Genomic DNA, 24,515 nt, shown 5'->3' with positions numbered 1-24,515 from the left:
TAGGGATCATGGGAGTTGTAGGCCAAAACATCTGGAGGGCCACAGTTTGGGGATGCCTGGTGTAGCTGGTATATTCCACAGTATGTTGTTGCAACCCTTTCCCATCATGCGCAGGTACTTTAAAGCCAATTAAGTATCCAATTAAACGGAGAACACCTGCTTCTTAATGGAGGTTAAGGGTTTAGGAGGGTTTTCGCCAGGCAAACTGTTTTTGCACTCAGCGCCTCCCTGCCTCCCACATTCCATGCTGGAGCGAGAGCCAGGTAACGAGGCAAACTGCAAGTGAAGATCATTCTCCCTGTCCCTGGGGGGAATTTGCAAGGATGATTTACCCTCTGTCATCCTTGTTTTTTATTCACTGACGATCCCCTGCTGTCATGGGGGCTGCCTCCATTAAGGCAGGTGGGACCGGAAGCCAAGGCAGCTAACAGAATAAGTGTGACTTTTCCTGTGCTTCTTTTCTGCTAGATGTTTCTCATGCTGAATTCCAAAGTGTTGCATTTATTGATTTATTTAGGAGTATTTATACCCTGCCTACTAACTGAAATTCTAAAGGCGGCCAACAATAGATTTAAACAACAAAGATCCCCTGTGTTGCAAACAGAACAATCTGACAATCCAAAAGCAACACGGTAGGGTAGGCTAATAATACGATTACAATACTTTTATATCACTACTGAACTGTATCTTAATTTACAGCCAGATAGCGTACAATATATACATGGTGACACCAACTAATATGAGTTAAGAAAATGTCCCAAAGTAAGGGATTTTTTGGCTAGCATAACATCACAAAGAATCACTCAAGCTTGAGGCAACATGCCTTCCAAGGTAAGTGTAAGCACAGTTTAGGCAGTGTTTTGCAGGGAATAAGTTGAAGGCTGTTGGTGCTCCAAAAACAGCAGCAGGACAGTCCTTCCAGGATAACCAACTGTTTCAAATGTTCTTCCTCAGCTGATAATAATACCAAATAAAATCAATTACATTCAAATACAATAAATGAGATGATATACCAGAACATTCTACAAACGGTTATTACACAATATGCCTGCATTTGATTTACATCAGTTCCACTCAGGGCCATCTCAAGCATATCTGGCATTGTGGTGCAAAGCTCCCTCTGCCCCCCCCCATTTCCCAGAGTTTTTTAGGGAGGACGGCACTGCTGGAGGAGGTGGGCAGCGGCTGGAGGGCGGCTGGCCACTTCGTGCCACAGTGGCCACGGCAGACAGAGGCTCTGGGCGCAGCGCTGCTTCGGCACAGCATGGTGGAGGCGGCGAGCTGATGCCAGGAGGTGCCACGTCCAGGCTCTGCCTCTTCCCTGGCACCCTCCAGAATGTGGCACCCCAGCGCCCCTTGCCACTAGCCTCTATGGGTAAGACGCCCTGGTTCCACTACATGTGCCGTCAGCACCTACATAGGAGAGCATCGCTCCCATATCAGAAAGTGATGGAGGCACCTTTGGTGGATCACTCTGTGAAGCATAACCATTCTGACACAGACTTACTTTATACAGTTTTATGGGTCATTCAAAGAAACAACAACGGTATGAGGAGGGATTATATCAAACTGTTACATCAGCAAGAAGCTAGGTTTGATTTTCCTTTTAAATTCCTATATCCAGGAGGATTAAACACTGAATTATACCTAAATTGTTTTGTTTTAATTTTCATGTTAATGTGGCTGTTGTATGTATTCTTACTTCTGTATATATTGGATGCTGCACCTTTAAATTTCATGTTATCCCATTCACCTGCTGGTGGTCTTTATAATGCAACCATGTTTTAGCTAACAGTGTCAGCCAATTACACTGAGCAAAGGTGTATCTAAGTTCCTACCCCCATCCCGTTCTCCAATTAGGGTTGCCAGACTCAATAGAGGACAGGACTTCTGTGCCTTTAATTGCCCTGCTCTCTTTTGAGTCTGGAAACCTTAAAGAGAAACCAGCAGACCCTTTAATTTCCAAGGAAAGGGTCTGCTGCACACTGTAAAGTGAATACCAAATTTAATGAATCTTATTCACTAATAGCATTCTTTGAGCATGAGGCCTTAAGTAGCCAAAACTCTGTTTGCTCCTCTGAAATGTCGAGGATACACAGACACCATCCCAATAGGATAGACACAGGGGGAAGGAGGCATTTCAGGAAATACTGATGCAACTTCTCTCTTATCATTCCCTCTGTTTCTGGTGTTCAGGCTGTGAGTGCCATTGATTATGTTGCCAAAACAACACCATCCATGCACAAGAGGGAGGTATCAGCAGGCTTGGGGGGAATACCCTAAATGAGTGTGCAAGGATCCAAATGGCTCAGGACCACAATACCTCAAGGACCGCCTCTTCCCATATAAACCTACCCGGACCCTGAGATCATCTTCCGAGGCCCTTCTTCGTGTGCCTCCTCCGCAAGAGGTCAGGAGGGTGGCAACACAAGAACGGGCCTTCTCTGCAGTGGCTCCTTGTCTGTGGAATGCTCTCCCCAGGGAAGTTCACCTGGCGCCTTCACTATAGACCTTTAGGCGCCAGGCAAAAACGTTCCTTTTCAACCAGGCCTTTGACTGACTTGATCTACATTCTATACCCTTTTTAAAATTGCTGGCTCTTTGGGTTTTGTTATTGGGTTGTTGCTTTTGTTTTGATGTTATAGATTTGATATTTTATGTGAACCACCCTGAGACCTTCAGGTATCGGGCTGTATAGAAAATAAATAAGCAAGCAAGCAAGCAGCAAATCAGAACTGCGGTTTGCAGGAGTATGATGAAAATAAAAACTCTAAGCAGGGTGGGGTACAGCCTCCAAAACAGCTGAGTTAGGAGTGAACATACTTGGCTGTTGTGAGTGGGTGTGGGCGGGAGAGAAAACCAGGGGAGAATGGGAATGGAATGGTGTGCCCTGAGAGAGGGCATGACTGGTTGGCTAGGTCTCCAAACAGGAGCACTCCATACTGCAACATTTTGCTGCAGGTCCCACTTGTAAATCTTAAATGAAGCAGTCATCAAAGGTCTTAATGAGGAAAAAAAGGGAGGGAAGCATTGCCCCTTGTGTTCTGCTTGGCATAGCTTCAGTCCCAGAACACATTTAAAGTGAAGTAAGCCTCCATGAAATCAATAGGACCTTCCTTTGAGCAAGCATGCATAGAACTGGGATGTAAGATGCCAGGGGTGGAAACAAATCCTTAAGAGACATGTAGTGTGATTGTATACATGCCACTGAGTCCCAGGAAAGTTCATAATAGAATTGCAACTGTATACCTGCAAAAGAGTGAGAATGAAAAAGGTTTTTTCTTCCACATTTCTCCATATGACCACAAGAGGGTGCTGTATCCAACACAGTTCTCATTTTGGAATCATCCTGCTGTGATGCTTAAGGACCTAGAAATTGTAATCTACAGTACAGTAGTAGATTTCCGCAGTTCATGACACAAACATCAGTTTTGTGTTTTTAAAAAGGAAAAGACCAGCTGTTGTAAACTAGAAACAACTGACAAATAGTTGCCTTCCTACAAAGTTGCTACCTTGAGTCCTTTAAATGCTTTACCAAAGCAAGCCCCACCCCCACTCCCAAATCATAGCTGCCAAGTTATCCCTTTTTTTCAGGGATTTTCCATTATGCTGAATAGGCTTCCTCGCGAGAAAAGGGAAAACTTGGCAGCTATGTCCCAAATCCTGTGAGTAAAATGTGGTCCTCAGCTCTCCATTTGGCCCACTAAACTCTCCCTAGGCCACATCCCTCAGCAACCCTGCTACAACATCATTCAGTGCTTTTGCTTGGCTGGAATGAACTATGATAATGTGGCATAATGGTAAGAGTGTTGAACTAAGACCTGGGAGACCAGGGTTCAAATCCCCATTTGGCCATGAAGCTCTCTGGGTAACCTTGGGCCAGTCACTGCCTCTCACCCTAACCTACCTCACAGGGTTGTTGTGGGGATTCAATGTGGAGGAGGAGAACCATTATGCCACATTGAGCTCCTTGGAGAAAAAGGTATGATATAACTTCATTTATAAATATTCATTGCCTAGATCAGGCATCCCCAAACTGCGGCCCTCCAGATGTTTTGGCCTACAACTCCCATGACCCCTAGCTAACAGAACCAGTGGTTGGGGAAGATGGGAATTGTAGTCCAAAACATCTGGAGGGCCAAAGTTTGGGGGGTGCCTGGCCTAGATAGAGAAGGAAAAGTGTGTGTGTGTGTGAGTGAGTGAGTGTGAGTGTGTGTGTGTGTGTGTGTGTGTGTGTGTAAAAATATCTGATTTCTGTGCAGCTGGAATATACAGTAGCCTACTCCACCCATTTCTGCTTCTGGCTCTGTCAACTAATGGTATGTGGCCCTTGGAATGTTTCCCATGATGCAATGTGGCCCTCAGGCTAAAAAAAGGCTTCCCACCCCCTATCCTAGAGCAGATTACAGAGCTGCACATTCTGTGGTTCTGTTGTCAACACCTTCCTCCTCACATCAGCTGGGTAATACACCTGGAGGCCTGCTAAGAAGTGGAGGTTGACAGCAGGACCAAGGAATGACCAGGCACAAGGAGCTTTGGGGAAGGGCTGCAGCTCAGGCCTTGCATGCAGAAAGCCCTAGGTTCAATTTCCGGCATCTCCTGGTAGGGCTGAGATTATTACCTGGAGATGCACAGAGACCTGTTCTCCTGTACTGTCCAACATGCTGTGCACACTTGGAAAATGGTGTAATAATACCAGCAACAATAGCTACTCAATATTGTTATCCACCTGTTGCAGATGGAAAGGAGCAAGTGGTTTTCAGACAAATTGAAGGTGCTGGTATTAATATTGAAAACACTAAATGGCCTGCATCCAGGACACATAAAGGGCCTCCTTATACCATATAGGTCTACTTGTCAACACCTTGTCAAGTTATTCCTCAGATGCCCCACTTCAGGTTTTTATTTTACTCAAATGATTGCACCTGTTGCTATTTATTAAAAGCATTTTTATCCTGATTTTCTGCCCCCAAAGCCCCCTGTAGCAAATAGCCAAACAACAGTCCCTGCCCTCAGCCTTACCATTGAAAAGACATAACACAAAAGGAAAAGGGATTGGTCAGGAGGAGGAAAAAATAACACACAAGCACTGTTTCTTAGTTTTAGACTTTTTGTAATGAACAGCTGGTGCATTCTATCTTAACTGCACTATTGCTGACAAAGGATGAGAGCCCATGCATTATGTGGAGAAAGAGAGAAACTAGGATTGTGTGACTCAGCTGCAAGGCACACGTGGCCGTTTGGCATCCGCCGCCACAGCTGAGCCAGCACCTCCCCAATGATGCTCAAGCGGTAGCCCTTGTCAAGCCACACTGACCTAAGGGTTATGCTTGTGGTCTCATTAAAGTAGTATTGAGCTGAGAGGAAAGAGGTGGTGACAGGATGCCTCCACAGGCGTTTTTGATGAATTGCACCAAACACATAATAAGCTGCAGTGAGGAGGACCACATGGGTGATGCAGTAAAGCTGGGGCTGGCAACTTACAGAGAAACCGACAGCCCCCCTTAGCATGGAATGTGTGTATTTAACAGGCAGTTTTGCTGACAAGTTATTGGAATGTGATGGGAGCCAGGCAGTGGAGTGCCACCATTGCAGGTGGAGTATCAGCTGACTCAGACATTCCCCTGTATTATGACAATAACAAGACCCCATGCAAATAGAAAACATTCACAGAAAGTAAGGGCTGGCCTGGAATATCTCTCTCTCTCTCTCTCATGTGTTAATTTTCTATTTTCAGAGAGTGCTTTTGTTCTGTTTTTCTGTAGAAGAGCATTCAGAGGTATAATTTGTCACCAGGCACCTCATACACAACACTTTTCCATGGGTGTCTCTTCATATGTTCTTCACACCTGCATGAACTGACTTCTGCTAGTGCTGAAATTATTTTGTTCTTGGGAAGCTTTCTTATAAAATCCAAATCTGCTTTAGTTCTCGCCTGCTGGGCCTCTGCTTTCCAAGCTGATTTACTGAAGAATCAATTTAAAAAATTCCTTCCAGTAGCACCTTAAAGGTAAAGGTAAAGGGACCCCTGACCGTTAGGTCCAGTCGCGGACAACTTTAGGGTTGCGGCGCTCATCTTGCTTTACTGTACTGGCCGAAGGAGCCGGCGTACAGCTTCTGGGTCATGTGGCTAGCATGACTAAGCTGTTTCTGGCGAACCAGAGCAGCACATGGAAACGCCGTTTACCTTCCTGCCAGAGCGGTACCTATTTATCTACTTGCACTTTGACGTGCTTTTGAACTTCTAGGTTGGCAGGAGCTGGGACCGAACAACAGGAGCTCACCCCGTCGCGGGGATTCAAACCGCCGACCTTATGATCGGCAAGCTCTAGGCTCTGTGCTTTAACCCTCAGATAATAACAACCCTCAGAGGGTTAGCTATGGGTTACTTGGCCCCCCAAAGTTTAGCTACCCCTGCTCCAGCTAAATGATGAATTTTGAGTTATTATCTCTCTCCTCACCTTCCAACCTTTTAAGCACATCTCTGTTCATGTTTGCCTCTGAAATCATGAGACCTAGAAACTTGTTTGCTATAAAGGAATTAAGATTGTAGAGAGCACGCAGGCACCTATCATTTGATGCTCACTGCAGCATTACTGCAGGGAAACCCAGCCAGATGGGTGGGGTATAAATAATAAAATTATTATTATTATTATTACTACTACTACTCTAAGGCAGAGGTCGGCAACCTCCGGCCCATGGAGGCCATTTATCAGGCCCACAGGCTGCCCGTGGACCAAGCTGCCCTCTTGGTGAGTCCCCTGTGCACTGCGCTAAACCAGCGCAGCACGGGGACTCGCCGAGCGGCACTGGAAATGGCACCTGCGCAGATGCCGAAAATCGCACCTGCGCATGCCCAGATGCTGAAAATAGCTTCTGCACAGTCACAATTTCCGGCATCTCCGCAGCCGCATAAGCGATTTCCAGTGCTGCGGACATGCGCAGATGCCATTTCCGGCGTTGCGCTGTGCCTGTCCGGCCCATGGATGATGGTGGGAACGATCTGGCCCATGGCCGGATAACCTGCTGATGCCTGCTCTAAGGTGTAGTTGCCTTGATGATCCCACAGAGTGAAAAGAACAGGAGAAGATTCACTAAAGCAGAGGAGGGAAGCCTTTTTAAGTCTCAGGGCCATATTCCCTTCTTGGAAACTTTATGAGAAGATGCATGCCAGTGGTAGGCAGGGTCAGGGCAGAGGAACAAACACAAATTTTACCTTCATACAATGGGTTAGTTTCTGCACACACTTAACACTCCCTCTCTGTTCTCCGCCCAAACAAGCAATTGACATTTTCAGAGTCCAAGGACACATTACAGCCAGGCAAAAAGACCCAGGTGTGAAGCAGGGCCAGTAAGGGGTGTAGTCTGGGGAGAATTCTAAGGGCCAGGCAGAAAGGCCTAGGGGCCACATTCAGACCTTCAGTTCCCCAGCCCTTCAATAAAAGCTAGTGACTTACTTGGTAACCCTTTACACCAGGCATCCCCAAACTTTGGCCCTCCAGATGTTTTGGACTACAATTCCCATCTTCCCCGACCACTGGTCCTGTTAGCTAGGGATCATGGGAGTTGTAGGCCAAAACATCTGGAGGGCCACAGTTTGGGGATGCCTGCTTTACACCTTGCGAAGTTCTCATACAAGCTTTATTCATTAATTCATTAGTGTATTTACTGTTTTCAATAATTTTTTTAAAGCAGTATTAAACACCATAGCAAATATTAAAGGAAGATGACCTGCACATTCATTTTTTCTTTTTCTTTTTAAATTATATTTATTATCATTTTCAACTTAAAATTTCCATTCATATCATTATCTCCATCTAACCATATAACCAATCATCAAAAAAAAGAAAAAAGTCCAAAAAAGACAGAAAAAGAAAAAAACAAAAATAACAAAGAAAAAAACAGACAAAAAGCAAAAACAAAAGGCAAAAAGAAAATAATACCAATCTAATATTCATCACATTATCATAACATTGACTTCCCCGCTCCTCCCTTCCCGAGCCTAAATATAATCCCTATTTAGCAATTTTCTAATTAAATTAAAATATCTCCAATTATTCACCAAAAAATATTCTAACATATACAATTTAGCATTCTAACATAAACAATTCTTTAAACCACATTACCAATTTAATTAAGCCTCTAATTACACCCTTTAGCCTCTTAAATTTTCACTAAAATTATTCTAACTTTTCAAAACAAATATTCTTTCCCTCCAATTACGATTCTAAAAACCTGATATCCCCCCTCCTCCACCAGATGACTTTCCCCTGGATATCCCAATCAGCTCATGTGTTCAGTCCAGATCTAAACCATTTAATCCGTCCCTTTGTTTACAATTCCTCTCAACCCACTCCATCTCTCACCCACTTCAGCCCAGCTTCTTCGCTCCACCAACCCCTCTTCCATCCCCAGTCCAGTTGTTCCTTTTTCTTAGCCTCCCGATTAACATGTTCTTCACCTGGTTCTTGCCTCCCCTCTCTCACTAAGGAGGTTCGAACCCAGGCCTCCACTTCGGTCTTTGGCACAGCTTGATTATCTTTTCCAGGGACCTGCTCTCCCTCTCTCACTGGGAGACACAGGTCCTGGGAGTCTCTATCTGATACAGTTCTATTGTTGTAACTCATGTCCCGTGCAGCCTCTCCCACCGGCTGCACTTCGTTCGAAGTCTGTAACTCCTCTCGGTATTCTTGTCTTGAAAAATTGAAGTTTTTATTTTCTAAAGTTTCAATCTGTGTGTCAGTGCTGTCAGCGGAGAGGGGTTGGCGTAGGTTTTCAATGCATAAATTTGTCAATCTCGTATATTCTTTAACTCCCTGCATCACCTCTTGCACTTTTTCCCACACACTTTGCATCTCTTTCTCACCCAACATGTCTGGTTATTTTGGCTATCTCCGTCCTTTGTCTTCTCAAATTACAATATGGCGCATAGGCTGTTGTGCCCGAGAGTAAGTCTTTCTTTGGCTGGCCGGTACATCCAGGCTTCTGTCATCCCGCTACCGGAGAGTTTGTTCTTATTTATATCCAAAATTTGCGGAGATCCAAATTAAGAATCACTCACCTCCCCTTGGCTCCGCTACCACTGGGGAGGGGTTCAAATTGCTTTTTAGCAAAGTCCAGAGTCCCGTTCCAGTGTTATGGCTGCAGGCTCTGCAATTGCTTGATGGTACCTCGGTAGGGGGGGGAACGACCTCCGTTTTCTTTTAAATTCCCCTCCTGTGTCCCAATTCCTTCCAAATTATAAAATTTCTTTACTTACAAGTCCAAATTTCTTTCTTTGGAGGTATCTAGCGCACGTTGTCGCCGGCACGGAGCTTACCGCCTCAGAGGTAGCGAAAAGACCCAAGGCTCTGTCCCGCTCTGCCTGCGCACGTCCTCCCCCCAAAAGGGGGTTGTCGGGCGGCAAACGGGGCTCAAAGGAGCTCAGCTGGGTACCCACGTCCCCGAAAAGCCAAATTCGGGGGTTCTCCGGGTGGCCGCTTCGCCCGAGCGGCTCTACCCCCCTCTGAGGCGCCGGGAACCTCGGAGCCCGAAAATTCCCCTCCGGCTTCCAATGGCGCCAGACCTGCACATTCAAGCCTGGTGGCCACTTTGACAATGTGGGGGGGGGGCCTTTAAAATAGACAGTAGTTCTAAACCTTTAATTAATCAGATCAGATTTATTTATCACTCTATTCTGCATGGGCCTGCAACAGGGCTGTAACCATCTACAGTATAAGCCTGTGGGGTCTGCTCCCCTTGGGACTTGGGAGTATTTTCAGGCCCCCTCTTAGAGCAATGAGCTCTGATTGTTAAAAAGGACATCGCTAGTCCTTTTACTTATATGAAAAGAAGCATGTGGACAGCATTCCCACCCCCCAATAGTTCACTAAGTCTGAGAATGCAACACTAACATCCACTGAGTTCAATAGGACACACATCTGAGTAGAGATATATTGTTTTTCAATCTTTACCCATAGTTGGCTACCTGTGGCTTTGCTGCAAGGATTATGTGCTCCTGTTGCCCATCACTGCCATAGACAATTTCTGACTTGCAGCCTCACAATTTCAGCAATTAAATGACATGGGGCACAAAAGAGACCAAGTGATTTTTTTATAGACATAAAAAGTAAACAGTGGAAATGTTCTGCTGAGTGAAATTGGCTGGACAGGGAGCACAGCCCAGTCCTAGGCAGAGTGGCAGTGGTGTACTTGCAGCTCTGCCCAGAATGTAGGCAGATCTTCACCTGCATGTCCTAAGTCCTCCTTCTCTTTTAATGACTGCAATGACAGAAAGAAACCAACAGGCGAAGATGGGCAATGCTGGGCTGTGCAGTGGCAAGAACAGCTTAGCCTGTTGATTTTGGCATGCCGTGGATCTACTTAAAGTTCCAGAACCTTTCTCCATCCAACAGGTGACAGCACTGTCAAGAATAAAGGGTATTACCAGTTACAACCCACCTCAGTTGGACCTGCAACAAAATGTTGCAGTATGGAATGTTGCTGTTCAGGTCTCCGGCATTCCCCCAACAGTCAGCCTTGTGTGACTGAACATGCTTAGTCCCCATTGGCTGTTCTGGGGTTCCCTCGTATTACATTTTTCTCCACCTGCAGATTTGTTGTACTTCTGCAGGTTCCTCTCTATCTGGCTGATACCTCTCTCTTGAGCATGGGTGGTGCAGTTTTGGCTACTTCAGCACTCATTGGCTGAACACTGGAAACAGAGTAAATGATACTCTGAAAAGTCTGAACCATATTAGTTTCCCACTGGAGCAGGGGGTTGGGATGAGTCAACAGAGAGAGAGAGAAATGCCCTTTAGACTCTGATCTGTGTGGAGCAATCCTGGCAGGTTTCCCCTCCAATGTAGTAAGGCGAAGGACAGGATGGAGTCTGCCCAGTGAGCTCTTCAAGCTTCATCCTACTCTGGTTTAGATGTTAGGTAGCTAGCTCCCTTCTCCCTCTTCCTTCTTGCACAGAGTGACTAACCCTACCACAAAATACCACATCCTTACGATGTTTCCAAAATAGGATCTAAACAGGGTCAATTTTGCCAAATCATTGACTGCATTTTTCAGACATTGAGAGGTGTTAATAGCAGCCTACCTTACAGGGCTCTTGTGACCATTACTGGGACAACGAATATGAAGTCGGTTGGACATTCATAAAGTGGGATATGTCAATGATGAATATGATGAGCATGCTCAGTGCCCACCAGTCTTTGCAGGTCACATGACAGGAGTGTTCAGCCCCTTATGATCCACTCCCTGACCTGATCAGCAGATGGTAATAGGCAGGGCTCCGCCCCCCCCAGCTAGAACTCACCGGAACTCAGTTCTGGCACCTCTCAAGTGGGGGCCATTGCTGTTCTAAGAGAACAAGGAAGGTGATCATGGTGAGTTTCGGCACTTCTTTTTCTAGAAAAATTGCACTGGTAATAGGGTTCCTGTGAGGCTACCTTTAAGTTCGATCTGGCAGTTACAGCTAAGTTGCTCTGTGGGGCAACTAACTGTCAACATCTGACACCTTGGTTGACAAAAATTGCACAGGTTGTTTCTATGCCAATGGGCCAAGTTTAAGGTATTTTAGTTTATAAAGCCCTAAACAACTCACAACCTTTAAACCAGGGTTGGAGAACCCTGAGGGCTTCATTCCATTCTGGACAACCTTCCAAGGGTCACATGCCAACTATTTGCAAAACTGGGTGGAGCAGCAAATGTAAACTTGACCTTTAGTACAGTAGGTTATTTTCTATACACTCTACCCTACATCTAGGCAAGCAAGAGGCATTATCAGAGTTCAAGGATACATTCCAGCCAGGGTGCAAAGCTGGGGCAGCTAGGGATGTGGCCTGGAAAGAGTTCTGAGGGCCATATTTGAAGTTCAGGAGGGCCACTTGGCTCCTGGGCCTGAGGCCCTCCACCCCTGGTTTACTGAGACACTGTGAAGTTTGGAAGACTGCCCAAAGGCCTGTATACGTGCTACGTTCCACCAAATGAGCTAGTAAAGGTAATATTGGTGTGCTGTCTTTCCATTCTGTCTTCCCTCCACCCCCGCTTGATATTACTTTTGCCAAAGGACTCCCTGCCTCACCCTCCAGGCACTGATTTATTCCTCGATGGGGGTGTAGAATTCATTAGGAAAAGTGAGTGTCAGCCGACTGCTAATGAGAGATGGAGTGTTTCACCTCTAGGTCGCTGGTTCACACTGAGCCTAGGTCAGAAGTCGCAAGCAACCTGCTGGCCTTGGCATAACGAGTCCCGGAGCTCGCCAAGGTTCTTGATGAGCAGGGCTTTGTGTCACACGCAGAAAGCCATCATTGCAATTGTCATTAATTGGCATCCTTGCTGGTGGCTGCAACAGTAAGACCAATGAGTGAAATCGTTTGGAGGCAAACCTTCTCTTCCCTTCACCCACACTGTTGCATAAGGTGCCATTGATCTTGGTCAGGATTCATCTTTCCAAATGGCACGAAAGGGGTGGATCCTTGTAGACTGTCATGGACTAGTTGGGTGCAGAGGACTGGTGGGAGGCACCAGCTTGGGGAACCTCCAAGGGATGAAGGCGCAGAGCCAGGGGACTGGTGGTGGGATGACAATGAGTGGTCAGAGGGGGAAGACTGAAGAGGTAACATGGCTAAGTGAGTGGAGGGAGTAAGTGGCAGCAGTCCAGAAATAGAGGCTGGAGAGGAGGGGCACCAAGAGGCAGAGAGAGGCAGGCTCCTGAAGAAGCCAGGGGGTCTCCTCTTGCTGCTGTGACTAGCTCCCCTCCCCACTGGTCTCTCAGAACCTACAGAGGTATGAAGAGGGCAGAGCAGAGACAAACAAGGTGACAGAGTCTCAGATTGCTTTGAAGGACCCAGGAGAGAAGATTTAGGGAGCTGTGGGAAAGTGGGCACCTTCAGACCTTGCAGCTAATTGGGGCAAAATCTACTGGGAAGAGTTGCTGTGCTCAGTAGGCTTGAGCTGTTTTGTTTCTTTGAATAAAGAGTTAATTTTACTGACACCGTGTGAGTTATTGCTGACCTGCTCCTGACATCCATCCTGACTTTCTTTCTTTTTTAAAATCCCCAAGTCTTTTAATCTAAGCTGCTTCATCTGCATTAGCCTCTTACACAGCTCTTTCTAGATTTCAGATCCTGCGGCATTTAGTCTGTAGTGTTTGTGTGCTCTTAAAATACTTATTATTATTCCTTTGATTTTCTATTCTAAGCTGCCCTGGGAATTTATTGGAAGGGCAGGGCATATATGCTGATCAATTGATCAATCAATCAATCAATCGCTCCTGCTTTCAAAAGGCAGCTATTGTTTTGATGGAGGATGGTGTGTTTTTAGGGAAGCAGCGGTTGTGATAGATCCTTCTCCTTTCTCCTCTCCCCAAACAGAAATGAGGCAACAGTCCTAATTCTGTGCATACATTAACTATTTGCATAGAGTAGTGGGATTTGGATTGCCCTGGATGGTCCCACTCCATTTCAGCACCATATATAGTGTCTGCATAGCAGCTGGGTGGCCTCCAGTGATAATCATTATCATAGCAATGACAATCTCAGTTCTCTAAGGCCACAGCCATACCATACATTTAAAACACTATTATGCCACTGTTAGTCATGACTCCCCATAAATAGTCATGGGGACTGCTGTTTGTTAACAGTACTGAGAATTGTTAGGCAACCCCCATTCCCTTCACAAAGCTATAATTTCCAGAGTGGTTTAGCAATCAATCACTCTTCCCAGGGACCTCTGAGAATTGTAGCTCTGTGACACGAACAGGGGTCTCAGCACCCTTAACAAACAACAGTTCCCCAATATATATATTTTTGGTGGAGGGGGGGGCTCATGACTAATAAAAAAGAAAAAGATGGTGCTTTAAAATAAGGCTAACAATAGTACATACAAAGCAGAAGACGTAGAAGACATGATTCAGGAGTTCAGGAACAAGGCAAGAAGTTCAGAATAAAGATATCTCAACTCAACAAGTTTCCACACCCTGCCTGCCAAGCTTTTAAAGATGAGATATACCACATTCACTCACAAGACTTGCTTGCCTTATGGGAATGTTGGGATTGCAAATGTGTGATCATATGGAGTGTGTGGCTCTGTTCTGATCTGCAAAAGCAGTGCCTGGTTCTATATGACAACACTACACTCTCCTGTTCAGGTTCCTGTTCAGTCACTGCTGCCTCCTGCCTTGATTGACCCGAGCCCCTCCCCCAGCTTCCATTGGGATTCTCAGCTCTGCAGGAAGGTGGGGGGGGGGAGAACTGGCATCTGCTCTCCCCTTCCAAAGTGGCTGAAGCTGGGACAGAAGGGGGAGACCCCCGTTCAACCCAGATTCACACCATTCAGTTCCTCATCTGTTTCTTCCTCTTCTAGTGTGATGGGGCTTGCCAATCAAAACCCAATCACTACAGCACTTTGGGGCACATGACACATTCCATTTTGAGCCCCAACTCTGTTTCTCCTGCCCTAAGATCCAATGTTCAAGGACAGGCATAACATTCAACATTTGATATTCTCCTTTATGGAGCATATGAGTCAGGGACTTAGAAGTGTTGTTTTTTTACTGGAAGTTCATTGCATCAAAGTGTACCAGAACACTTTCAGATAATTGCTGGGAAGGCAAGGAGAACTTCCTGAGATTGTTAATATCAGACGATTCTGGAAACGTATTTAGTTAAAGGGAGGAACAAGTCCTGCCAAATATGTTTTTACTTTAATTTATGTTTATTCTCCGCTCAGAATCCTGGACGGTGTGTAACCATGGTGTATTTCAGCACCCTGGAGAGTTACAGAGCGTCATTGAGCGGCTCAGATCAGTACCTTGGACAGAGCGTGCAGCTCCGCGCTGTTCTTTAATATAACCTTTCTCTTCCTTCAGTGTTACTCAGAATGTGACACTGTTTACTGATACACACGCAGAAGGAAACAAACTCGCCCGATCTAGGGAAAAGGAGTATAGAGCCAGGGATGTGTCATACAAAGAGGCTGGACATTCTGGAGACAAGTGCTATTTAAATCACTTTCCAATATTAATTGACTTACTTGATTACACTCCAGTTATGTTAAAGACGGCTCAGGGAGAAAACTTATTCTGTCTTTACTTTTTAAACAAATTAATAAATTCCCCCACACGTTGTCAGACTGTCCACTCCCTGGGAAATGTTGGGAGATGTATAAAAATAATCCCGCGAAGATAACGTGGCTGCAGCCCTGAGCAACGGGCCTCTTTCAGTTTTCTCTCGCATTGCAGCCCCATTCATGTCTACTCATAAGTAAGCTCCCTTGAGTTCCATGGGACTCATGGGCATATAGCCAAGATTTTGTTGGGGGGACGACAGGCTTTTGTGGGGGGGGGCAGAACCTCAGATATGTATTGATGATGGGACTTACCCCAAAGGATGCAGGAAGACAGACTATTCCTGCTGGATACTGAACTGACAAAAGACTCCACTTTGTAAGGACGGATAGGTTTCGTCTGGAGAAAACGATGAGATGGTGCTAATTTGAGTGAATACGTTATGCTGAAAACGAACCTTCCTAATCAGGGGACCTAATATCCTTCTCTTTAATCTGCTTCTGGCCGCCCCTATCCCGTGCGGGTCCTCCTGGGCTTAATCCCAAGGAAACGAGCAGAGAATTGCACCGTCGGTCTGCCTTTTTCCCAGGGCTGAAAGGCAGCCTGCACATTTCACCAAGATGTCCACTAACACAGACAACTACTGTATAGGAAAAGCCCAAGAGTCCTGCGTTTATATTTGATGGAGAGGCGATGAGAATGTTGTTGCCGTTCAGCTGTACATTCCCCTAAACTCCCTAGGATAGGAGGAAAACTTTTGCTCCCGCATATCCACTCCTTCCCCCCATATTAATTGCACGAAGGAGTTTTTGTTCAGTTTTTTAAAGCACCCTTTAAAAGCTCTTCAATTCACCTCTTTTAACTATGCCAATACTAAACAATTTGATTTCCAGGTATAGCCATTCGGGATTTTTTTAAAAATGTTTATTTTTTTAAAGCCCCCGTCCCGCCACACAGAATTCTGAAAGAGTATTTGTGGGGGATTTTTAAAAAACAGATTACAAAAAGACGATCCGTATATTCAGGATTCCCCTGCTCCGAAGGGAAAATAGATGGTTCTTGCGTGATTGTCTCTGGCCTAATCCTACTCTCTTTATATACCTGCAAATGAAATCAAGGGTAAAATTTAGGAACTGACAATCAGGCATGTCCAAAAATCCGTTTTGGGGGCCTAATCCGGCCCGCTGTTTGGTTTAATCCGGCCTCTGTGGCAGTTTATTATAATCCCCCCCAAAAACCTCAACAACTTCAATCCTAAAAAAAAGCTCTCAACAACTTTGGTCGGCCCTCCACTTCATCAAATCTGGCCCTCTTTGAAAAAAGTTTGGACACCACTGAGCAGAACTGATAGCTGTCTCCTGTTAGACGTTCTTGTCCGCCCCCCCCAGATGCTCATACAGAAAAAGTTAAAATCTGTTTGCCGTTGCCAGCCCTACATTTTTCAGAGGCCTGCATCTCTTTATTGTAGCGTTTGTACGCTTGCATGGTGTCTCTCTCCAATTGGGGATTGGATGACGGACACTGACCTCCACACTGGCCACTCCTTGTGGCATCCGTCCTTGTGACACCCGTGTCAACCCCTTAATCCTTCCCCCACCTTCGGCGCCATTTCAGCCTCGCAGCATCCAGTCCCAACTCCCTTTGCCACGCACGCCACGGAGGCGCCCTTAAACAAACACCCGAGAGGCCGGTGCTCTGAAACGTAATGTGTGAAGGGACCCATCCACGTTGGCAAACACGGATCTTACTTCTTCGTCCTGGAGGGGCCCTTGTGGCCTCGGGATTAAATCTATTCCGGAGCCCAGAGATGCGGCAAAGAGAAGGGTTGCACGTGTGGAGAGGAGAGGAGGCAAAAGGGTTACTGGAAGTTGCTGGTGGTCGTGTGCACGCTTGTGCACGCGTGTGCTCCTTCTGGAGCTTCCACAGCCGCTGCCCCTTTAACAGGGCTCCGCTTTGCTCCAGGGGAATAGCTGGCTGGTATTGTCCAGTTTGAACTGAGCACCGGAAATGGAGGGGCTATTTGCCTCCCGAGATAGCACTGGTCATTCGGCCATTGTCCTCGGCCAGCCGTGAAATCTCTCCCCCCCAAAAAGGGAGGGGGAGGGGTGGCGTTGGAGAAACGGAGCGCTCGCCCTTCCCGCTCCTGCTGCCCCCACCCCACCCCACCCCACTCCCGATGATCAGATGCAGCATCCTGGGAGCAGGCGTGACCTCCCCGCCCCATCGCCAAGCTCGCTTGCCCCGCGGAGCCGTCAAGATGGGGATGGGGAATCCTCAGCCACCGGCATCCCCGGCCCTCCAGAGGAGCCAAATAGGCCATTTCCGCTGAAAATATGGAATTGACAAATATCAGCGAGCCGCAGGGTGGGGAAAAGGAGAGCACGAAGGCCGCGGGGTGGGGGGAGCAGACCGACTCCAAATCGCAGAGAGCCGAGGCGGGCCAAGATGAGGGTCCCCTTCCTCAATTAGGGATGGGAGGGAGAGAGGCAGTGCACGGGAGAGACTCACCAGCTCAATATAGATAAGAGGAGAGGTGGGTTTCCGCCCCCATCCGGTTTTTTTTCCCTGTGAACCGCCCCCCCCCCACATTTCCAGCCCCCCCATCACTATCTATCAGCACTTTGTGCGCATCGATCACCTCTCATTTTCTCTGATTGTCTTTTAAGCAGCCTTCGGGCCCCGCCCCCGCCCCAATCAATCAGCCCTTCTGTTCCCGGGGGGTAATATAGACATCATCGGGATACATACAGAAACGGGTGTTTGTAGAGGTGTGTGTGTGAGGTGCATTTTGTATGAAGGATGAGAAAATTTCCAGGTCGTCATAACTCTCCCTACCAGCACAACTATTGTATTAAAACTGGTTTGTGCCTTTTAAACAAAACGTATTATTTTGAGGTGAACCTATTTTGTTAGCTGCGTAGTATCTCATTTTTATTATTTTTATTTTTGGGCGCGTGTAAAAGCGACCCTGAATATTTCATTTCATTTCGTTGCTGCTTTTATGAAAGTGTTCTAATTAACTGTAATGTGGAGGTAGGGGTATTCCCACTCCGTATTATTCTCTGCCTGATTTTCTTTCTTTAAAAAAGCCATCACCTTGGAATGTTGGTGATATTTCTACTTAATATCTATATATTTTATTTTGTTTCCCTTATGGGGGAAAATTTCAGGAAAAAGACGAAGTTGTCTTTCACATCCCCATATCTTGCGGGATTTATTTGAGCCCCTCTACCTCAAAATAGCCGACCTTCCCATTCCCCATTTTAGAGGCTTTATTAACGCCATGTAAACAAGAATTTCTAGCTTTTTAAAAAAATATATAATTGCACCTTTTGTGATGCAATTCGATTTTGCAACCGGGAAGGGGGGGGAATCAACTTAGGGGGCAATTATTTTTCTTTCATTAAAGATAAGCTGGCTCCGCACACTAAAAATAACAAACACGTTTTGCTTGGGATTCACCCTTTCCGGCATGTTTCTTTAAAGAAACAAATTGGGAAAAAATGCATTAAGTTCAATTAATTGAAAATGTATTTGTACCCCAAATAATCTGCTTTTTCTTCTGCCCCTGCCCGCTCCAAAGGCAAACTTTTATATTTTTAGAATTGCACCGGGATAAATTGGTAACCTTCTGAGCTCACCAAACTGGGGAAGATAAAGGACTCATAAATTCCAATTTGAGATCCGATCTCTTTCTCTCTCCCTCCCACCCCCGAGTCAATGACTAGAGATGGTGGGGAAGGTAAGGAACCAACCAAACCGCCCTCTTCACCCCCCTCCTCGCATTCCCAAAGCTAGCCAAGGGAGATCCCAGGAGTAGCTGCGGATGGGAGCGGAAAGGGATAGTTTAGGGAAGAGGCTTAACATGCCAAAATGGAATGAGCGGGGAGAGGGAGGGAGGGGGCAGCTCTCCTTTTAAACAGGTCACTTCGAGTCAAGCGGGTCTTGTCGCAGGCCAATTTGTTAGGCAGGCGAACATGGGGTGGGGAGGGTCAATAATATAACCTAATAATGTGTGTGTGTGTGTGTTGGCAGAGAGAAGTCAAGATAGAAGATCTTGTTTCTTTCCTCTTGACAGGTAACCTTCCCATCACTGAAGTTTTATATACGCACAATCATAAAATCTCGCTTGGAATGTATAATTACTAGTGTGGTGTGTGAGAGAGTGATTGTGTGTCACGTGGGAAAGCTCTGTGTATGTGAGTGAGAATATGAATGAATGAATGAATGAATGAGCGAGCCATGTGTGAAAACTGCATATGGCGAAAGGGATCCCAGGGACGAGATCCCTCCGGGTTCTTGAGATCTCTCCAACCAACGAGATTTTTAAAAGCGTGGAAGGAGAAAACTGAGTTTCATAAAAGAAAAAGCATGGACACGAAGCAGGATCCACTCCATAGCTTGCAGGATGGCAGGAGGTTACATTTTTTTTGTCTCCTAGGAAGGGAGAAGAGCGCTTATATTGCGGCGAGGTGGGCGGGGGGAGGGAGGGAGGGAGGGAGGGTAGGCCCGAGGGGGGAGGGGGAAAGCGCGCAAGGTTTGGCGTTAGGGGAATTCTATTGTCTCTTAGAAATTTGGGAAGCTTTAGCAGGCCCTGGGCCCTCCCACTGCTATTGTTGCAGTGAAGATGTAGCAAACCTTTCTCTCGCCTTCCCTCCGCTTGTTTTGAATCTTCCACCACCCCCTCCTCCCTTTCTCTCCCCCCTCTTTTTTTTGGGAGCTGCTGAGCTGCTCTGACACCCTCTCCAAAGACGGGCTGGCAGAGAGGAGGGGAGGCTGCTCCAGCCAGAGTCCACCATTTCCACCGGGGGTGCAGAATGGGGTCTGTTTCTAACCAGCAGTTTGCAGGTTAAGTGAAAATTTCATACCCAATTCTACCCTTCCCTTCTCTCTCTCTCTCTCCCCACCCCCCGCTCAAGGAAGACTCTTTCCTTATTTTCCCTCTTTTTCTCTATCTCTGCCCTCCATCCCTCTTTTGAAAATCAGCGGTATGCTCTGAAGAGCTTTCCCTCATCTCTTCTCATTTTAGGAATAGTTTTACAGCTGTTTTCAATCAATCCTCTTCATTTTTAAAAGGAAAGATTTGTGTTGACTCTTTCATATAGTCTTTCAAAAATGTTACTTTTTGAGCGAGCGGTCGGTTTAGTCACTTTCTTGTTTCACCATGTGCTTTTTCTTTATAAGAATTGGGGAGGGGGGATTTTGGAAACTTTTTGGGTGTATCTAGGCAGCTATAAACTTAGGCAATGTTTTCCTGGGAGCAGCTCCCATTAAACGCGGCGAGGTTTCTTCAGAGTAGACATGCGTTGGATTGCACTAGTAGTGATTTTGTGCTTTGCTTTTAAAGAGGAACTACAGTTAAAGAAGCGTATATATTTCCAAATGGTTTCGACAGACCAACACTTCGATTCCTGTAGTATTTCTCCCCCCCAAGTGTATAAATATTTTATATTTCCATATAATCAATGTTCCATACATGCACCTCGAATGCTTTAGAATAGTTTGAAAATGGACTAGTGGTGTCACGCTGTCCCATCCACTAGTTTACTTTTACTCCGTCCCCCATCCTGTGAAAATAGTGTGTGATTCACCCCGCAACCGGGATGGCATAGATTTGGAATACACCGATTTCTTCGATGTTTTGGAGCTGCGTTTTCTTTTTTGGGCACCCTACGGAATTTGGAAGAGGGAGCGAGTTCTTGGTACCCCCCAAAAAACTAATATGTTTTGGCTCATGGCTGGAAATCCTGCCCCTCCTAATCTTCCATGGATGAAGGTTTGCGATTTAGTCCTCTCCCACCCACCCCCCACCCCCGCCAAATAACCCCAGAGCCGAGGCTGCTCTGCATGGCTTCCTGCCTAGCCTTCTGCGCGCTCAGCAGGGCTGGAGCTCTCCGAGGACGACGATGGCGTTTCCCGCGGGGGGGCTGGGGGGCCGGCCGGGAGGTGAGCCCCCTTTCGGGCGTCCCAATCCTGGGTGGCCCCCGGAGGTCCCGCGCTCCCTCTGTTCCGCACCCGCTGGCCCTAGGAAGGAGCGGGGAGGGGCACCCCCCTCCTTTGGCTGGGCTCCGGCTGATGATCCTCGTCGCGTATGTTTCCAGGTGGCTGCGCCAAAACGGGCGAGGAAGAGCCCACGGGGGACTCGCCCCGGCCGGATGAAGAGAGCCAGCCGCTCCTGCATGGCGCCGGGATCTGTAAGTGGTTCAACGTGCGGATGGGGTTCGGCTTCCTCTCCATGACCACCAAGGAAGGCATCGCCCTCGAAAGCCCCGTGGATGTTTTCGTGCATCAGGTAAGGGGTTTGGTGGTGGTGGTGGGAAAGCGGGGCTGCCTTGGTCCTGAGCGACTCGGGGGGGGGGGCAGGAGGCTTCCCCCGAGGGCTGAGCCCGGGTGACCTCGGCCTGGGGCCTAGGGCGGCGCCTTGGCGTGGGCCTTCGAGGCTGGACGCAGCCGGGGTGGAGTTTGGACGCGCGCTAAGTTTGGGAACTGCGGCAGGCCTCGTGGGCTGAGCTGATCCGGAGTAAACCGGTGTGTGTGGACGGGGAGATCTGTCCCCCCATCTAAAAATGAGGGGGCAGCTAGTTTATCACGTTCTCTACTCTTTACTGAGGAGGAAATCCCCCCATTGGCCCCCTGCTCGGTTCGGAGCCTGGCTGTATACCGGATTTAAATGCAGGCTGCCTGCATGTTCCCCACCCCACCCCACCCCCGATCTTCCTTGCTTGCTGCTTCTACCCACCCACGGCACTAGGCCTCTCTCTCTTGAGGCCAGGAGGGTCAGTTCCTGGGTTCCTTTTCTTCCCGTGATCTCAGGGTTCAAGAGTTAGGTTGCTGTAAAGTGATATCAGATTGATTTCATTCCCCCTCTCCTTTTCAAAATAGGTCGCTTGGGAATTTGCCTTGAGAAGGGGGGAAAGGGGCGAGGGAGCGCGCGCCGGGATTATTGCTGTGTTAACCAGGCGTGAGGTGGTGTTAATGTAGCTTTAAAAGAAAAAAAGGAAAAGGAAAAAAAAGAACGCCGGTAAAACACGGATCAAAATGACGGCAGGAAATTGGCACTTGTAGAAGATGCTGAGATACAGTGTTCCACATGTTTAAAACTTTCCCTCTCCCAGTTGGAAGTGGGGGAGGCCTTTTGCTTTGATTTCCATGACTGTAATGTTGGGAAGGTCATGCAGGGACGCGGGGGGGGGGGTGTTACAGTGTTGCAGCACAAAATCCAGATGGGACCAAACTTGAAAGTATGATAGCCAGGGATCTTATTATGAGCTTTGAACAGCTACAAAAATGATCACTTGATGCCTGAATGCATATTGTTATAATGCAAAGGATGCCCTCTTTCACATTGGGATATCAAAGCTCTATAAGGTTTTGTAATGTTGATTGCAAAATGCTTTGCTAAAAATAAAAATAAATAAAGCCTCCCACTTTGGTGCCACACTCTTCCTGACACCTGTGCTGCCAATATTTCCCTTTAGCAAACCAATCTTGTTGCTCACCTGAGTCACCTTTTTTTTGAATAGTTAGCTGCAGTTTCAGAAAGTCCTTTAAGGATTTGTTTTGTCCATGCCACCACCGGGATGAGGTGGTGGTACTTTTGTGGGTGTAGATGGCAAGGGTATTCAAGGGGCTTACTTTGGGGGTTAACCTGTGATGCAATATGGTTTCATTCAGTGGTTGAGAGCAGCTGATGTGAGCTGAAGTTCATCAACTTTGGAAAGGGCCACAGGTTCCCCCACCTTGGGTTAAGATATAAAAAATGGTTATGTGTAATGATGGTAGAGGTTTACAATATTATGAATGGGCAGAGAGAGGGGAGGGAAAGAAATTGATGGGTTTCTCCACATATTGAAATTATATAATTTGCTATACCAATATGTGAATAGAGCAGGTGGCTTTTAAGGAACTCATGGTGGAAAAGACTGATTAATGGCTATTGGGTATTGTAGCTAAATGGATCTTCCATGTTCTGAGAGAGCCTGCCTCTGAATTACTTGGTGGGACAAACAAAAGTCATCTTCATGCCCTGCTTGCAGGCTTCACATATTTTCAGATTAGGTGGACCCGCCTATGACCCAGAAGCCAAATCTTAGGATAATGCCTTTTTAATTTTTTTGGTTGCCTAGATGAGATGGAACCACACGTTGGATTAGCAGCTTGTTTTACAGCTATATTTTGCCCTGATGTACAGGATCACTTTGTACATACAGTATATACTGAGGATTACTTTTTGTTGCTGAAGATGTCACCTGAAATGAATGTCAAGCTTTGCTAATATGAAAGCTGCTGTGTTTCTTGTTTTTTTTGTTCTCTTTCTTACGAGAGACCTGTGCATTTCATTTAGGGCTGGATATAAGTAACTAGTGGGTGTTGATCCTTTCAAACATGGGGATCAGCTATCATTTGTTCCTTTGTCCCACCAGGTCTCAATGCAACTTGAGATCTGCATAAGCATCTACTAGAACCTGTTTTAATATAGGCTGGGATCCTTTATGCACTTACCTGGGAGAAAGCCTCATTGAACACAGTGAAATTTACTTCTGAGTAAACATGCATAGGATTACACCAAGCCTGCTATTTCACCCTACACTTCATTGTAAAACAGTGTGCTTTTATGTATGTCTACTCAGAAGTAATTCCCATTGAGTTCACTGGGACCTACTCCAAGGTAAGTGCATCCTCAATGCAGACTTTTGACCTGCTTTCTCTCCTCTAAACCCACTTTTGTTTAATAAGCAGCCTGATAAAGAGTTCTGGAGAACTTGAAAACTTGCTCTTTATTTTGTAGTGCTTTGGTTAGACCTAATGAAGGTAACATCAAATTGTGGGTTCTTGAATTTTTTCCGAATAGGTCAGCATAGTTTCCTTGTCTTTGTGGAGCCTCTTTGCAAACCTTGTAAGGGGGGGGGGCAAGATAAGTTGTGAGTAGAGGATTTGTTTTTCCTTTTTGTGTGTAAATCTCTTTTCTTATCTCTCTGTCCCTTTTTGTACTGGCCAAGGAACTGATGGCAGAAACCATTTTGATGTTGTAGTAGAGGCTTGAGATTGGTGAGCTGATAATCCAAAATAAAGGAAATCAAGTACACACACAAACACACTTCCATTTCACTCAGTTCGGTGGCCATACAGCCCAATCCTGTGCATATTTACTCAGAAACTTCCACTGAGATTAGTGGTGCTTACTCTCAGGTACATTTGCAAACAATTTCAGCCTTACAATGCATGTTTACTCGGAAGTAAGCTACAGGGTTTACACACAAATATGTGCTTTTTGGATTGCACCCTTAATGAAAGTTTGTTGCAACAGAAGTGGACACATAAAGTTCAGAAGGTGCTTTATATAAACTCAACAAGGAATTTAGCTTGGCAGGGAGGACAGCAGGGGCAAATGAACTTGTGTTGCATGTGTGTAAAAGTTTAAAGTGAATCACTGTTGATTCTGGGGTGGGAATTTGGATTT

General features: G+C 46.4%; 1 protein-coding gene across 1 annotated transcript in view; it reads left to right on the top strand.

The window, feature by feature from the left end:
* Positions 1-19,872: 19,872 nt before the first annotated feature.
* LIN28A (lin-28 RNA binding posttranscriptional regulator A) overlaps positions 19,873-24,515 on the top strand; it is a 48,681-nt gene continuing 44,038 nt past the window's right edge. The window contains exons 1-2 of the mRNA XM_035120502.2: positions 19,873-19,903; positions 21,157-21,347. Of these exons, the coding sequence (XP_034976393.1) occupies positions 19,873-19,903; positions 21,157-21,347 (222 nt within the window). The remainder of the gene's footprint in view (positions 19,904-21,156; positions 21,348-24,515) is intronic.

Source organism: Zootoca vivipara, chromosome 6 (assembly GCF_965207765.1).
Source record: "Zootoca vivipara chromosome 6, rZooViv2.hap1.1, whole genome shotgun sequence".
NCBI classification, from domain to species: domain Eukaryota; kingdom Metazoa; phylum Chordata; class Lepidosauria; order Squamata; family Lacertidae; genus Zootoca; species Zootoca vivipara.
This window is presented reverse-complemented; position numbering and strand designations above follow the sequence as displayed.